The 17,583-nt window shown below is 40.4% G+C and overlaps 1 protein-coding gene across 1 annotated transcript; it reads right to left on the reverse strand.

Moving 5' to 3' along the window:
• Positions 1–3,700: 3,700 nt before the first annotated feature.
• Positions 3,701–6,673, reverse strand: Fscb (fibrous sheath CABYR binding protein). Its single transcript, XM_021630462.2, has one exon. The coding sequence runs from the start codon at positions 6,671–6,673 to the stop codon at positions 3,701–3,703; it is 2,973 nt and encodes a 990-aa protein (XP_021486137.2).
• Between the last annotated feature and the right edge of the window lie 10,910 nt (positions 6,674–17,583).

A 17,583-nucleotide genomic window follows, 5' to 3' on the forward strand; every position in this document is an offset into this window, starting at 1 on the left:
TCTGAAAGCCCGAAGAAAACAGGAAATAAACTAGGAACCTGCCACAGAGGGCCTCTGAAAGCCTCTGCCCTGCAGACTATCAAAGCAGATGCTGAGCCTGATGGCCAACTGACGGGCAGAGTGAATGGAATTTTATGTAAGAAGAGGGAAATAGCAAGAGCTGGAGAGGACAGGGTCTCCACAAGGAGAGCAACAAAACAAGAAAATTTGAACACAGGGAACTTCTCAGAGACTCATACTCCAAGGACTATTCATGGAGATAACCTAGAACCCCTGCACAGATGTAGCCCATGGCAGTTCAGTGTCCAAGTGGGTTACATAGTAATGGGAAGAAGGACTGCCTCTGACATAATCTGATTGGCCTGCTCTTTGATCACCTCCCCCTGAGGGGAGGAGCAGCCTTACCAGGCCACAGTAGAGGACAATGCAGCCACTTTTGATGAGAACTGATAGACTAAGATCAGAAAGGAGAGGAGAACCTCCCCTATCAGTGGACTTGGGAGGGGCATGCATGCAGAAAGGGGAGGGAGGGTGGGATTGGGAGGGGAGGAGGGAGGGGCTTATGGGGGGATACAAAATGAGTAAAGTGTAATTAATAAAAAATTTTAAAAAAAGAGAAAAAAAATAGGGGAGGGAGCCCAGGATTCCTTCTCTGGGCCTGGGGACGGCTAAACTGCTACTAAGGAAGAAAACTTTAACTGGTCACCCTTTTTCTGGCCAGAACTATAAAAGGCTGCTTCTAGCCAAAATTTCAAGGGGTAGTAAAAGGGGCTTTTTGATCTGAGATTAGGTCCTGTGCAGGAGTAAGCCACTGTGGAGGCCTCCACAGGCTAAAATAAACTTTTTCTTGTTTATCTTAGGCTGATAGTTATATCCTGAATCTGCTAACTTGCTTGTGAATCAGTAAGAAAAAGAAGAGTAAGCAAAGGCCATTCATGCACATATGCTCAAGGAAAAAGGTGGATGAGGTTAAGAACTTTAACTTCAACAAATTCCCACAAGCGTACATAGAAGATGATGTTGATTCCTGCCAGCATCCCCTCTGAAGAAATAGCAGCAAGTTTAGGCTGCCAGTTCCATAGTTTCAGCCCATACATACATACAGACAAACAATTAGACATATAGACCTGTACATATTTATACACACATTTAATAGACAATACAAAAGGAACCTCTTACATACAGACAGACAATTGACATACAGTCATGTAACATACGTGCAAAAACCAGAGAGACATATATTTATATGTAAGCACATACTTATAAACACATTTACAACTCACAGATGAAGCGAATTTCATCAGGCTTCCATTCAATGGGCTTCCACCACCAGGCTACTGCCAACGGGATTCTGCTAATGGGGTTCAGCTAACTTCATTGTATATCATAGCTTTATATCTCTGAGACCGTGCTCTCAGAAAATAAATTACCTCATAATCAAAAGAGCACTTAATCACAGGAAGAGATGAATTCTAAAATACAACAGGTTACATGTTTTAAGATTAAACATTTCTTATCTATGTATCTGTTACATAAGGTCATAGTGGGTTCTGAGTGACAAAGGCCTAAAGGTTGGCAAAAGTTGACAAGGTCTAAAGGTTAACTGGTTCTAAAAGTAACAAAAATATATGTCTTTTCAGTTAGGACTGACCTGGCTACATATTTTCCAGCTATCTCTAAGTTTATAGTAAGTTCAGAACAATAATTTTATCTGTCTTTCATGCTAAGAAACAAAGTAAGTTTAAAATGACAGTATATAATGCCATAAGGTGACAAGGTGTAAGGAATTACATCAGAACAGTTTGTTTATATGTTGACATTCAGGTTTGTACTTAATTAGACATTGCTTGGTAGTCCCAATATCATTTGGGTTTATAGGAAGTTTAAACCAACTTGCCTATGTTTATGGTATATGCCAAGATTTGTGAGGTCATCTGGAGTGGAGGTTATCTGATGCTACAAATCTGCCTTAAGACTGTCTAGTAAGGCAGTTGGAAGACCACAGAGGAATTTGTTGCAGTCATAAACTTCTAAAATTGTTTAAGTTCTAAAACAATTTAACTTTTAAAATTGTTTGAATCAAATAAGGAATTTCATAATAAGGAATTAATTCATTTGAACTCCACCATGTCTTCAATAAGATCCCATAGGAAGTTTGTTCGGGCTCAGTGGGTAAATACTCAGAAAGTGACTATTCATGCCATATCAGATTTGATAGAGAGGCAGCAGTGAACAAATGACGGGGCTGTCAGAGACTGGAAGCAATTCTGGGGTACATCACTGTACAGACCTTGCAAAATACCAGATCCCTTCCAGGAGGAGCACTTGCCTAGTGAGCTCCTTAACAGAATGGCCCCTGACGAAAAGGTTTCTCATACCTGGTGCTGGGGTCTTTTATAGATAATTGTTTGGCTCTTAGAGGGAACATCGTCATCCCAGATGGGAAATTTTCAGTTATTCTCTGAGTTACATGTATTATAGCAATTTTTAGTTGTATAGTTAATGGTGTGATTCCTTATGACTTTTTCAGACATACTTAATGTTATTTTACCCTCCTTGTGCCTTCTTTTATATTTCTTTCCCACACTACTAAAAAGAGAGTCTTTCTTTTTCCAGCTTAGCCTAAAAATCACTGTAGCCCTATTATTTTCCTCTATATTTCTTCCACACCCTCTCCAGCAACAATGTCCATTTCTACTTTCATAGTTTCTGAAGTTAGTCCAGGTTATGTACTCATAACTGAAGATTTCAACTAGATGCTTCAGCTGAGAGAAAACATGTGACATTTGGTTCCCTGGGTTTGGGTTACCTCATTAACTATGGTCTTTTCTAGTCCTATTCATTTAACTGCAGATTTCATAATTCCATTTTCTTTACAACTAAATAGTACTCCATAGTGTGTATGAACCATATTTTCATTATCCACTCATTAGCTGAAGGTCCTTTAGGTTGGTTTCATTTCTTAGCTCTTGTGAGTCCAGTACCAATAATTATGGCTGAGTATATTCTTGTAAAGTAGGATGTTGAGCCCTTTGGGCATATTCCAAAGAGTGGTATGTCTGAGTAATATGTTAGATTTGTTTTTAGCTTCCTGGGAATTATCCACACTGATTTCTATTGTCGCTGTATAAGGAAAGCAATGCTTGTTTCAGAATAAGTCAATGGAAAGAGAATGAAAGATAAGATGAATCATAAACAGAGAAAAGAATACCGTCTAATTTTATATGTGCAAATAAAACTCAAGGCATTTAAAGTTGATGACATCTTCAAGAAATATACTGCCACTTCTCCTGCATATATATGCATACACACACACACACACACACATATATATATATATATATATATTTAAAGGAACAGAAGGGAAAATAATTTCAGAATAAATAGTCATTGTCTACAGATGTACTATATGTAGTATATTTTAAGTAATAATGACAACCATAAATTAACTTCACTTTAAAATAGTTATTTTGACATGCTATAGATTTGAATGAAAATGACACGAGCGACATTAAACTGAGACTGCTTTTATTCATTGTCCAAACTGCATGCTTTTATTCATTGTCCAAACTGCATGCTCAGTCGTTTGGGATCTTTTAATCTACTCATGAAAGTTCTTCCAGATAGTGTCTCATTTTCTAAAGAATGCACTTCTAGAATACAGTTAAGTTGTTAGCTTATGATAGGACCTGAGTATAGCTCAGGAGATGGAGCTCTTTAATTCTATTTTAATGGTACCTTCTATTTTGAAAGTGGAGAACTGATCATCTTTTTTCCTAGACACTCCCGGTGTTTCCCGTGTTTTACCACCTGTCGAAGTAGCAGGATCTAATTCTTTGTCTGAGATGCTTGATACCTCAGCATCTTTTGGTAGATCCTTATCTTTAGGGGTTTGTACAGAAGGTGGAAGTGGATCATCAGCAGGCTTCTCTTCCACAGGAAGCTCTTGTGTAGGAACCACATCAGTTTTTGAAGGCTGTTTAACAACGGGAGACTCTTCTGCAGGGGTCTCGGGTGGTGGAGGTTGAACATCAGCAGAAGGTTTTCCAGGGATCTCTTCAGCTGATGTCAATTGGGCTTCTTCTGTAGGAGCCCCCTCAGATGAAGGAGACCCAGCTTCACTTGCAGGGGCATCTTCCATTGTGACTACTTCAGTAAAGACCTCCTCAGCTAGTAGAGACTGAACTTCAGCTGGTGCCTCTTCTATGGGAGTCTCTTCTGCAGGGCTTGCCTCAGCCGCTGGAAGCGGAGCTTCAGTAAGGGGGTCTTCTGTTGGAGCACCCTCAAATGATGAAGGCTGGCCTTCAACAGTGGTCTCTCCTGCAGGGTATTCTTCAACTTGAAGAGCATAAAGTTCAACTGGGATCCCTTCTGCAACATTCTCCTTCTCAAGTGGCAGTGGTTGCACGTCTTCAGATAAATCTTCTAGAGGGATCTCTTCAGCTTGTAGAATCACAACTTCTTTTTCTAGAGGAATACCTTCTAGATGAACCCCCTCAAGAGATGAAGGCTGAACTTCTGCAGAGGCCTCTTCTGCTGAAGACTTACCTGACAGAGATAGGACCTCCACAGGGCTTGCCTCAGCTGGTGGAGGTGGAGCTTCTGTAGGGATCTCTTCTGCTGGTGGAGATGGAGCTTCTGCAGGGATCTCTTCTGCTGGTGGACATGGAGCTTCTGCAGGTATCTCCTCTGCTGGTGGAGATGGAGCTTCTTCAGGGATCTCCTCTGCTGGTGGACATGGAGCTTCTTCAGGGATCTTCTCTGCTGGTGGACATGGAGCTTCTGCAAGGATCTTCTCTGCTGGTGGACATGGAGCTTCTGCAGGGATCTCCTCTGCTGGTGGACATGGAGCTTCTGCAGGGATCTCCTCTGCTGGTGGACATGGAGCTTCTGCAGGGATCTCCTCTGCTGGTGGACATGGAGCTTCTTCAGAGATCTTCTCTGCTGGTGGACATGGAGCTTCTGCAAGGATCTCCTCTGCTGGTGGAGATGGAGCTTCTTCAGGGATCTTCTCTGCTGGTGGACATGGAGCTTCTGCAGGGATCTCCTCTGCTGGTGGACATGGAGCTTCTGCAGGGATCTCCTCTGCTGGTGGACATGGAGCTTCTGCAGGGATCTCCTCTGCTGGTGGACATGGAGCTTCTGCAGGGATCTCCTCTGCTGGTGGACATGGAGCTTCTGCAGGGATCTCCTCTGCTGGTGGACATGGAGCTTCTACAGGGATCTCCTCTGCTGGTGGACATGGAGCTTCTGCAGGGCTCTCCTCAGTTTGTGGAGGTGGACTTTCTGCAGGAGTCTCTTCTCCAGGGGCTTCCTCAGCTGGTAGAGCCTGAATTTCTGCACAGGTTTCTTCTTCAGGTTCGTCTTCAGTTGGTGGAGGCAGAACTTCTTCTGCAGAGCATACTTCTTCGAGAGCATCCTCTGTTGATGGAGGCTGACCTCCTGCAAAGACCTCATCTGTAGGAAGTTCCTCATTTAGTAAAGGAACAACTTCTGCAGAGTCCTCTTCTACTGACTGCTTATCTGGTGGTGACTCTAATCCATAAAGAACTTCACTACATGCATCATCAGATGGTGGAGGTTGCACATCACCAGGAGTAGGTTCTACACTACCCAAGGTTTCTTCACAGAGACTCTCAACTGCTGAAGCTTGAATATTCCCAAGCACCTCTTCTGTGAATGGAACCAGAACTTCAGTAGAAAGTTCTGAAGGAGCCACCTTAACATCTTCAGGATTCTGTTGATCAGAAGGCTCACGTGCAAGAGCCTCTTGCATTGACAGAGAGCTCTGTACAGAATGAAGCTCGACATTTGATGGAGGTTGTATTTTCACAGCAACTCTCATAGTTGAAGTGTCTGTCTCAACTGCAGAGGTCTCTTCAAGTGGAGACGGTATGAGGCTAGGCATCTCCTCTGTAAGGAAGAGCATTGCTTTAGCTGTGGCTTCATCAGCTGGTAGGGCCTGAAATTCAGCAGAAATCTCCCCTTCAGTAAAAGACATCATGGCATTAGAGACTTTTTCAGTTGACAGTACATCTATTTCAAGAGAAGCCTTTATTTCAACAGGTACTACTTCTTCCTTTGGTTTACTCAAAGAGCTACCTGGCATAGACATGACAGTAATTTCTAACTCACTGAAGTAGGTCTGTTGTTCTTTGTCTGTTTTAGCTTTTGGGCAAATATTCACCACACTCCAGTCACCAGTACAGCTGGTCTGCTGAGATTTGTCTGTAAGATGAGTGCAGGTTCTGCTTGTTGGAATCTCTGCATTTCGAACACTCAGTGGCAATTCTGGAGCTGTTTCTGGGTTTTCTTCAAGTGTAAGTGATTTATCAATGAATATGACTTCCAGTTTTTCTTCAACAGCAGTGTCTGTCTGCAATGATTTGTCAGTCACTATCTGGCCACACTTTCTCTTCACCCAAGTTTTCTGAAGTTGAGAGGACAGTCTTACAGGCTCATATTCCTTTGCAGAGTAGGTGCTTTTGCTTCCAGAAATATTATCAATACTGAAGGTACCTTTGGGGGCAGGAAGTTGTACTACAGCCGTGGGTTTCTTTTTTTCTGTTGCTTCAGTCTGCTGTGACTTATCTACCATTGGTTGGCTGGGTCGCCTTCTCCTTCTAATTTCCTGCTTCCCTAACGAGATAGGCTGTTCATCACTTTCTTCCATTTCTATGACCAACGATATCCAAATTTATCAGTCTTCAAATAATTAGTCACTAAGAATCATAAATGTACCAGGTGGTTAAGTCTTTGCCTTCCTTCATTGAGTTTTTATATTGACCACAGGAAAAATTTCATAAATTACTGCATTCTGTACTACATTCTTGTTGGATCCCATCATGTTCACTCTTCATCTTTCTTGTTTAGTCTCTGTTAGGACAAATCTCAGTTTTAGAAGTTTCCCTCAAGGGTCTGTGACATCACAGCCACTTCTCCTTACAAAGTTCCGGAAGTTAATTCCCAGCAGTTTTAAACTTGGTGTGTTCACATGAAAAGTGGCTCAAAGCTTAAAAAGCTTTCAACTTAAAAAAATCAAGTTGAAAGAAGTATTTCTTTCCCAAAGGAAAAACAGTTTAACTCCATGAATGCCACTAATTGTTAAGATGATTCTTTTGAGTTTACAATCTGGTTCTTTCTCTCTCATTAGCAAAGAAATTATAATACAGAACTCAGTATGCAGGAGCAGATTGTCATTTATTAGAATTAACATATGTATAGGAATGTCTGATAAAAAGATGTTGATAGGGATTTAAAAGAAATTGCTACTCTTTAGAAGATGTCAGTATCCACAGAAGCTCTACTCCTTTGCTCTTAAACTTCAGTGACCACAGTGTTCTACTACCTAAAGATCATTCATGTTTTCAGTCTCAACTTAAGATATTTAATTTTATTTATAAATATTTTAGTGTTTTAAAGATGTGAGACTATTGAGTCTAAATATATATCAGGTTAAAAATATTTTGAAGCAGTCTTTATAGATTCTATTGAACAACATAGAATGATTGCTCCAAGGGAAAAAGTATTTTCTCTGATAATGAAAGAGATTGCTTTCATTGAGGGAGTTGACAGGGATAAAAGAAAAATGTAATATAAAAGAAAAATGTAAGAAGATGATACTCACAATACATTGTATATATTTATGAAATTGTCAAATAGCAAAATTAATCAATAAAATTTGTATTGAAGAATTGGAAAAGAGAAACCCCACTGAAGCAGATCATAGGTGGCATATATATATATATATATATATATATATATATACTGAACTCACAGGAATCAAAATAATGAACATTTGACAAATAATATCATTAATCTGCAAACACTTCAAAATTTTCTTTTTTGCTTCATGACAACCTGAAAGCAAGTCGAGCAATTCCTGTTTGCACACAGCAATGAGTCCTCATACCTTCCTCAAAATTCATAAATTAAAACCTAACCTTAAAGTTTTTGCAGAAACCTCTAGGAAAAAAAATACATCTACAAAGTATGTATACACAGCCCAACTGGTACATCAACTTAAACTTCCAAGTCTCCAAAATTCTGAAAGTACATGATTGACAACAACTGACTGAATAATTCAAAATAATCAGTGAATATTCCTAATACAAATAGATGATAGATATCTGTGATGACAGATGTGCCTATTATTCTAACCATTACACACTGAGTTTACATATTTAAGTGTCAACCTATAATCTTAAGCCATATATATGTATAATTACTGTCAATTAAAACTGAATATGCATTAAGAACTATCATAGTATTTTTTTTGTTCTGCTAGTAATAGTGAGCTCATAGCCATGAATTATCATGCATAACATAATCAATTAATGATTTTACCTCAGATTCTAAACAGGATTTCTAGGTACTTCATGGGACATTTTCTCATGCTGTTTTTCCCTTTGATTGAAAATAGATTCTTTGTTCATACAACATATCCTGATGATAGTTTCCCCTTCCAGTTCCTCCCTCACCTCTCCTCCCCTCTGGAGGAGGGGGTTTCATTAGAAAAACAAACAAAAGAAAACAACAACAACAAAAAAACAAACAACCAGACTTCTAAGAAAGAACAACAAAACATAACAAAATGAAACATAATAAGATAAAACAAAAACCATCACATTGAGGCTGGACAAGGCAATCCAACAGAAGGAAAAGAGCCCCAAGAAGAAGCACAAGCATCAGAGACACATTCATCCACACACTCAGGAGTCCCATAAAAATACTACTCTGAAAGCTTCAGTAGATAGCAGAAGACCTGGTTCTGACCCATGTCAGCCCTGTGAATACTGCTTCAGTCTCTCTAAGATCATATGAGCCTTGCGCAGCTGATTCAGAGGGCCTTGTTCTCCTGGTATTCCCTATCCCCTCTGGCTCTTACACTCTTTCCTCCCCCTCCTCCATAGCTTCTCTGAGTTCTGAAAGCAAGGATTTTATGGAGACATCCCTTTTAGAGCTGTGTATTCTAAGGATTCTCTGTGTGTATGTTTCTCTGCTGCAGGGAAGCTTCTCTGATGGCCTCATACTATTTTTAAGGCCTAACAATGTTTCCACAGATATTTCAAGTAGTGACCTCATTATTGTCTTTCTGTGTGTGTGCGGGGGTGTGTGTGTGTTTGTTATTATTTTTTTAATTTTTATTTATTACTATTTTTTAAGGCTTGGGGTTTTACCCTTTTTCTTGGTAATCTCACATGACTTAGCATGTCTCTCTCTCCTCACTTGATTTACATCTATTAATTGTTAAACTGTGCTTCCCATAATGAAATTGAAATCTTAATCCTTAGTACCTGTGGATGTGACTTTATTTAAGAATAGGATTTCAAATACTCATTTATTTCCAGAATTTAAGACATAGAGGCAGGCAGATCTCTGTTGAAAGCCAGGCAGCTTTATATTTGGGTTAGAGAGCCAGCCAGGACTACATAGTAAGACCCTGTTATAAAAACTATTTCTGAGAAAGCACCAGATTGATTTCCAAAGTGGTTGTACCAGTTTACATTCCCAGGAGAAATGGAGGAGGGTTCCCCTTTCTCCACAACCTCTCCAGCATGTGTTGTCAATTGAGTTTTTCATCTTAGCTATTCTGATGGGTATAAGGTAAAATCTCCGGGTCGTTTTGATTTGCATTTCCCTCATGATTAAGAACATTGAGCATTTCTTTTTGTTTCCTGGGGGGGTTGATTTTTTATTTTTATTAATTGCAGTTTATTCACTTTGTATCCCCCCTGTACCTCCCTCCTCTCCTCCCAATCCCACCCTCCTACCCTCTTTCCCACCCATGCCCCTCCCCCAGTACACTGATAAGAGAGGTCCTCCTCCACTTTCCTCTGATCCTACTCTATCAGGGCTCATCAGTAGTGGCTGCATTCTCTTCCACTGTGGCTTGATAAGGCTGCTCCCCCCTCAGGAGGAGGTGATCAAAGAGAAGGTCAATCAGTTCCTTTCAGAGACAGTCCCTGTGTCCATTAATATGGAGGTCACTTAGACACTGAAATGCCATGGGCTACCTCTGTGCAGGGGTTCCAGGCCATCTCCATGAGTGGGCCTTAGCTGGAGTATCAGTCTCAGAAAAGATCCCTGTACCCAAAATTTTTGGATCTGTTGCTCTTGTGGAGCCTGGCCTCTCCAGGTCTTACTATCTCACACTTCTTTCATAAGATTCCCTGCACTCTGCCCAAAGTTTGGCTATGAGTCTCAGCATCTGCCTTGATACCCTACAGGGTAGAACCTGTCAGAGGCCCTCTGTGGTAGGTTCCTGTCCTGTTCCCTGTTTTCTCCCTCCTCTGATGTCCATCCTCTTTGCCTTTCTGAATGGGGATTGAGCATCTTCTATCCAATGGCAAAGAAACACACACACACACACAAAAAAAAAAAATGCTCAACCTCATTAGCCATCAGGGAAATGCTAACCAAAGTGACCCTGAGATTTCACCTTAAGCCCATCAGAATAGCTAAGATGAAAAACTAAAGTGACAAAACATGCTGGAGAGGCTTTGGAGAAAGGGAAACCCTCCTCCACTGTTGGTGGGAATGTAAACTTGTACAACCACTCTGGAAATCAAACTGGCACTTTCTCAGACAACTAGGAATAACACTTCCTCAAGATCCAACCATACTACTCCTAGGCATACATCCCAAAGATACTAAAGTATTCAACAAAGACATTTGCTCAACCATGTTCACAGCAGCTTTATTTGTAATAGCCAGGGACGGGAAACAACCCAAATGTCCTTCAGTTGAAGAATGGATACAGAAATTGTGGTACATTTACAAAATGGAATTCTACTCAGCAATTAAAAACAAGGAAATCATGAAATTTGCAGGCAAATAGGTGGAACTAGAAAAGATCATCCTGTGTGAGGTATCCCAGAAGTAGAAAGACACACGTTATATACTCACTTATAAGTGGCAATTAGACATATAATATAGGATAATAATATTAAAATCTGTCCACCTGAAGAAGCTAATCAAGGAGGACCATGGGTAAGATGATCAATCCTCACTCAGAAGAACAAATGGGATAGACATCTGAAGAGGGAGAAAATAGGGAACAGGATATGAGCCTACCACAGAGGGCCTCTGAAAGACTCTACCCAGCAGGGTATCAAAGCAGAGACTGAGACTCTTAGCCAAACTTTGGGAAAGGGGAGATAAAAAGATCTGGAGGGGACAGGAGCTCCATAGGGAAAGAAAAAAATATCTGGGCACAGGGATCTTCTCTGAGACTGATACTCCAACCAAGGACTATGCATGGAGATAAGCTAGAACCCCTGCACAGATGTAGCACATGGCAGGTCAGTGTCCAACTGGGTTCCCTAGAAATGGGAACAGGGACTGTCTCTGACATGGACTCAGTGGCTGGCTCCCTGAGGTGGGGAGCAACCTTACCAGGCCACAGAGGAAGACAATGCAGCCACTCCTGATGAGACCTAATAGACTAGGAAAGAATAGAAGGGGAAAAGGACCTCTCCTATCAGTGAACAGGGGGAGAAGCATGGGTGGAGAAAAGACAGGGAGAAGAGGATTGAGAGGAGACAAGGGAGGGGAGCTACAGTTATACAGGATACAAAGTGAATAAACTGTAATCTAAAAAAATAAATAATAATATATTTCTGCATATGTAATTAAATTAAGATTGTAGACTTATAGGAAGAAAAATATTTAGAGACAAAGATAAGACAGATGCATATCCTATCTTATAGGTCTAGTACCCACTTATAAGTGAGTATATACCATGTGTCCTTCTACTCCTGGGATACCTCATTCCAGATGATCATTTCTAGATCCCACCATTTGCCTGAAAATTTCATGATTTCCTTGTCTTTAATTGCTGAGTAGTATTCCATTGTGTAAAAGTACCACAATTTCTGTATCCATTCTTCAGTTTGGGGACATCTGGATAAGATAGGATAAACAATGTCTTCTTATGTGGCATGGTAAAGCTGCTCCCTTCTCACAGGGAGGTGATTAAAGAGCAGGCCAATCAGTTCATGTAAGAGACAGTCCCTACAGAAGAAGACAATGCAGTCACTCCTGATGAGACCTAACAGACTAGTATCAGAAGGAAAGAAAAGAAGACCCCCCCCATCAGTGGACTTGGGGAGGAGGGAAGCATGCAGGCAGAGGGGGAAGTAAGGGAAGGATTGGGATGGGAGGAGAGAGGGAACCACAGGGGGGATACAAAGTGAATAAAGTGTAATTAATAAAAAAAATTTTTTAAATCAATACTTTTTGAAGAAAAAAAAATAGTGAAAGAAGACTCAGAAGTAAAACACTTGTCCCCCAACTGTGACAGCCTGAATTCAGGTCCCTAGAACCCATATAAAGCTGGGTATTACAGCATGCATCTGTAATTCCAGTCCTGCTACAGTGAGGTGAAAAGTTGAGATAAGACAAATGGTGGGATCTAGAAAAGATCATCCTGAGTGAGGTATCCTAGGAGCAGAAAGACACACATGGTATATACTCACTTACATAGTCCTATAAGATAGGATAAATATACTAAAATATGTGCATCTAAAGAAGATAAACAAGAAAGAAGACCCAGGGTAAGATGATCAATCCTCACTTAGAAAGACAAATGGGATGGACATGGGAAGTAGGAGAAAACAAGAAATAGGACAGGAGCCTACTGCAGAGGGCCTCTGAAAGACTCTACCTAGCACCTTATCAAAGCAGATGCTAAGCCTCATAACCAAACCTTCAGTAGAGTGCAGGGAATCTTATGATAAAAAGGAGAGTTAGTTGACAGTGAGGGGACAGGAGCCCCGCAAGGACAAAATCTATCAGGGCACAGGGGTCCTCTATGAGACTGTTTCTCCAACCAAGGACCATATATGGATATAACCTAGAACTCCTGCTTGGATGTAGCCCATGGTAGCTCAGTATCCAAGTGGGTACCCTAGTAAGGGGAACAAGGATTATTTCTGACATGAACTCAATGCCTGGCTTTTTGACCTCCCCCATCCCTGAGGGAGGAACAATCTTGCTAGGCCACAGAGGAGGACATTGCAGCCAGTCCTGAAGATACGGGATACACTAGGGTCAGATGGAAGGGGAGGAGGACTTCCCATAGCTGTGTACTTGAAAATGGACAGGGAGGAGATGAGGGAGGGAGGGTGGAAATGGTAGGGAAAGAGAGAGGGAGCTACAACTGGGATACAGAGTAAATAACCTGTGATTCATATTAAAAAATAAAAATTAAAAAAGACAATCCTTTTAAAAAAAGATAGGATAAACATACTAAAATCTGTACACCTAAAGAAGATAAGCAAGAAAGAGGACCCCGGGTAAGATGATCAATCCTCACTTAGAAAGATAGGAGATGGACATTGGAAGTAGGAGAAAACAAGGAACAGGACAGGAGCCTACCACAGAGGTCCTCTGAAAGATTCTACCTACCAGTGTATCAAAAAAAAGCAGATGCTGAGACTCATAACCAAACCTTCGACAGAGTGCAGGTAATCATATGAAAGAAGGGGTAGTTAGTAAGACCTGGAGAGGACAGGAGCTCCACAAGGACGAAATATATCTGGGCACAGGAGTCTTCCAAGAGACTGTTTGCCCAACCAAGGTCCTTGTATGGATATAACCTAGAACCTCTGCTCAGATGTAGCTCATGGTAGCTCAGTATCCAAGTGGGTACCCTAGTAAGGGGAACAAGGATTATTTCTGACATGAACTCAATGCCTGGCTTTTTGACCTCCCCCATCCCTGAGGGAGGAGCAGCCTTGCTAGGCCACAGATTAGGACATTGCAGCCAGTCCTGAAGATACCTGATAAGCTAGGATTAGACAGAAGGGGAGAAGAACCTCCCCTAGCAGAGGACTTGGAAAAGGGCAGGGAGGAGATGAGGAAGGGAGGGTAGGGTTGGGAGGGAAGAGAGAGGGGGCTATGGCTGGGATAAAAAGTGAATGACTGTGATTAATATTAAAAGTAAAATAAAATATATAAAAAAAAGAAAAAAAGACAGATGCAGAAAGAGGAGTTTACAACACAAAGTAGGTGATGTCTGAAGGGAGGAGTGGGGAAGACTCCAGCCCTGAGAGAGCCTAGCTCTGCCACCAATTTTATTTGGTAATTGCAGCCTTTAAGAATGTGAGAAAATACATTCCTCTTGTTGAAACCTAATTTTTGATACTTCATTGTGCAAGCCCTGAGACCCAATACACCATGCTTTCTTGGCCCAATACATATGACTTCTGCCTCACAAGTCCTTCAGGATGAGTAACTGGGGTGTTTATTTCCAACTCAGAACTGAGAAGTATTTTGATACCATAGGTGACATACTCCAATAATGAAAGAACCAGAGGGATTTTCCAAAATGCTTTTGCCAGATAATTTGCGTTTAATTTTACCAAAAATAATTTTTCTGAATAGTACTTAATTTTATTTAGAATTTTAATGTATTTAAGAGCCATAATTTAGAAGTATCAGACATGCTTCAAAATAATATGGACGTAATGTATAAACTGTGACATATTATGCTTTGTCCCTAACTGAATAAATCACAGAAGATAAAGTCTGAAATGTGTCTGAATCTGAAAGTATAAAATTTAAATCTCTGTGCTCCAAAAAGTAAAGTAAATTAAATGTCAGGGAAAACTTCAAAATCAACCCAAAATATCACATAAAGATTTTGAATGTCCAAAGCACTTTAGAAATCAATATGAAGATAAGAGATAATAGAAGACCAAAGACCATTAGTAAAAACAAAATTATAGATAAAAATAAATGGCCAATAGATGATGAGAAAGATCAATTTTACTTCTGAAGTGCAATCAAAATAATATCAATACAAAACTAACCAAGATTTATCTTAAGCATAAAACCCCTAAAATTAAGCATGTTAGGATGAGAGGTCTTGTACTTTATTAGCCTTTGAGTTGATATAGTACCTACTAAGAATATTTAAAAATTATGAGAAAGCTGTAATCAGAATATATCTTATGAAAAAGAATCTATTTTTAATAAAAGGAAGGCAAAAAAATATTTTCAGTTTTCCTTTAATGCACCACAAATAAATAAATAAGTAAATAGAATTAGATATAAAAGTTTCCAAGTTCTACAGTAATCATACATAACAGCCTAACTATAACGAATGTAATGTGTTAGATATATGAAATTCTTAAGAAAGTAGATTTTAAAACTTCTTACACACACACACAGAAAAAAATTACATGTTATGGATTTATTAATTAAAGTAAAAACAATGCATACACTCATCAAAAGACCCTACTTTTTTTTAATTTTTATTTTTTTAAGACCCTACTTTTTTAAAATGTAAAATATTCACATGTCAAATAAATTTCTAAGATTCATATTACTTACCAGTAATTATACTTTCAAGAAATTTGAATTTGGAAATTTATAATTTCCTCAAGAAATATTTTTACCATGTATATATTCCTATGATATTTCAGGTGTTAGAGAAAACAAACAAACAGCAACAACAAAATGACATGGTTTCCTACCCTCATGGACTTTATACTTCCATAGGAAAACTCAATGCAAGCCTAACCAGACACTTGCAATGAAACAATGTGTACTAGTGGGCCTACAAGAACCATTGTGTATACGAACACACTGTGGCCCTGACTATAAACCAAAAGATCTGCACAAGACTTACGTCAGTCAAAATCCCTACAGGAATGGGGTAGCGGCTTATAAAATCTCACCTTTGGCTAACAGGCTATTGATAATTGGTGGCTTCAGGGAGAAGAAAAGTTGGTTTTCTACAGGAATATGACCCCTGAGAGATTACCCATGCTCCAGCAGAGTGTCCTAAACATACACACCTACAAGCAACACTAAATGGACTCAGTGGGTTTTTAAAACAAGAGCACATGAATTTGGTAAGATAAAGTGATGTGGGGAGAGGGGAGAAATTGTACAAGAAAGAATAAGGGCTGAATTTGATCAAAAGGCATGTGAAATGTTCAAAAAAATGTAAATTGTTAAAAATACTTTTAGGTGATGAGGAGAGATCTGTAGGAAAGAGAACAGAATTGAGAAACCATTTTAAAAGGTGGGGGTTGTGTTAAAAAAGCAAATGCCACTTTCTGGGAAATTGTGAATGGACGGCCAGGGGTGGGGTGGCGCTACACGAAATGATGTGCTGGAAAAAGTTAAAGGGACACAATGACTTATCAAGTATATATCAAGAACTACTATTGTGCTTTAATACAAGAAAGTGACTTCTGTCTTTGGACTCAGCTACGGAAAGAGGGAAATTTTGTTTATATTGCTACATTGTAAGTGACCACAAAAGTATCATCTTGAAGCAACACAGATATACCATCTCATAGTTCCATGAGAGCCAGGGTTGACAGCTGAGGCAAAGATGAGCTGGGCTCTCTGATTTGAATCCCAGCAGGCTAAATGTTATTAGTCAGGGGAGAGATTGTATTCAATGCCCAAAATCTCTTCCTTGCTCACTGTGCACCAGCAGAATGCTTCAGAATGCCTCTAGCCCCAGTTTTCTTGCTGGTTGACAACTGTATCATCTTTCAGCTCCTGATAGTTACTATCCTATCCTGATCAAAATAGTCACCTCGGAGCATGGCAGTTTGTAAGCTCAATCTCTTCTCAGTGTTAGAGGCAAACCTTGTAATCCATCATACAACAAAACCTAATCAGGGAAGTGGATCCACGTGTTAGGTAGAGACTCCATGTGTGCCCGCATCCATATGCGGACAGGGTGCAGGGCAGAAGTCTTGGAGGTCATTACATAGGCTCAGGTGTCATGGGATGTCAGAATAGAATTCCACTGATCAGCTAGAATGGTGACGGGAGAAGATAACCGCTGGCAAAGCCCTCACTACCACACATTTGAAGGCCACGTAGAATTGGGACTGCAAGTAGATGGTGAAGGTGTGGGTAGAAGCAAAAGGAGAGCATATTGGTCTATGCTGTAATTAACAAGAAGTGCATTAGAACTGAGGAAGAGAGGAAATGAAGGCTGGGAGGAGAGGGAGGGTCCGTTTTCTTCAGGTATGGGGGCCCTAGTAGGCTGCCTGTGTTCCAGTGGACCGTGACCATACTCATGTGCGTGTGGACAGCACTAATTTGACTCTGAGTTATAAAGGGAAGTGTGGAGGGAAAAAGGACATGAAGTTGGGAGGGGCTGAGATGGTGACATCTGCAATGAGGGATTGTAAAGGCATTGTATATGTGTATAAAATTCTCTACAAATAAAAAATGAATGATTATGTGGATACTGTTTTTTCCTTTTCTTTCCTTTTTTTTAAATTTATTCATTATATATCCCAATTAAAGCCCCCTCCCTCAACTCCACCCAGTCTCACCCTCCTTCCCTCTTAATATCCCCCATCCCCTTCCCCCAGTCCACTGAAAAAGGGAGTCCTCCTCCTCTACCATCTGATCCTAGCTTATCAAGTCTCATCAGGACTGGATCCTCTTCTTCTGTGGCCTGGCAAGGCTTCATCACCAGGGGCAAGTGATCAAAAAGCAGGCAGTTGAGTTCATGACAGAGGCAGCCTCTGCTCCTCTTATTCGGGACCCACATGAAGACTGAGCTCTCTATGGGCTACATCTGAACAGGGGGTCTAGGTC

Source organism: Meriones unguiculatus, chromosome 7 (assembly GCF_030254825.1).
Source record: "Meriones unguiculatus strain TT.TT164.6M chromosome 7, Bangor_MerUng_6.1, whole genome shotgun sequence".
NCBI classification, from domain to species: Eukaryota; Metazoa; Chordata; class Mammalia; order Rodentia; family Muridae; genus Meriones; species Meriones unguiculatus.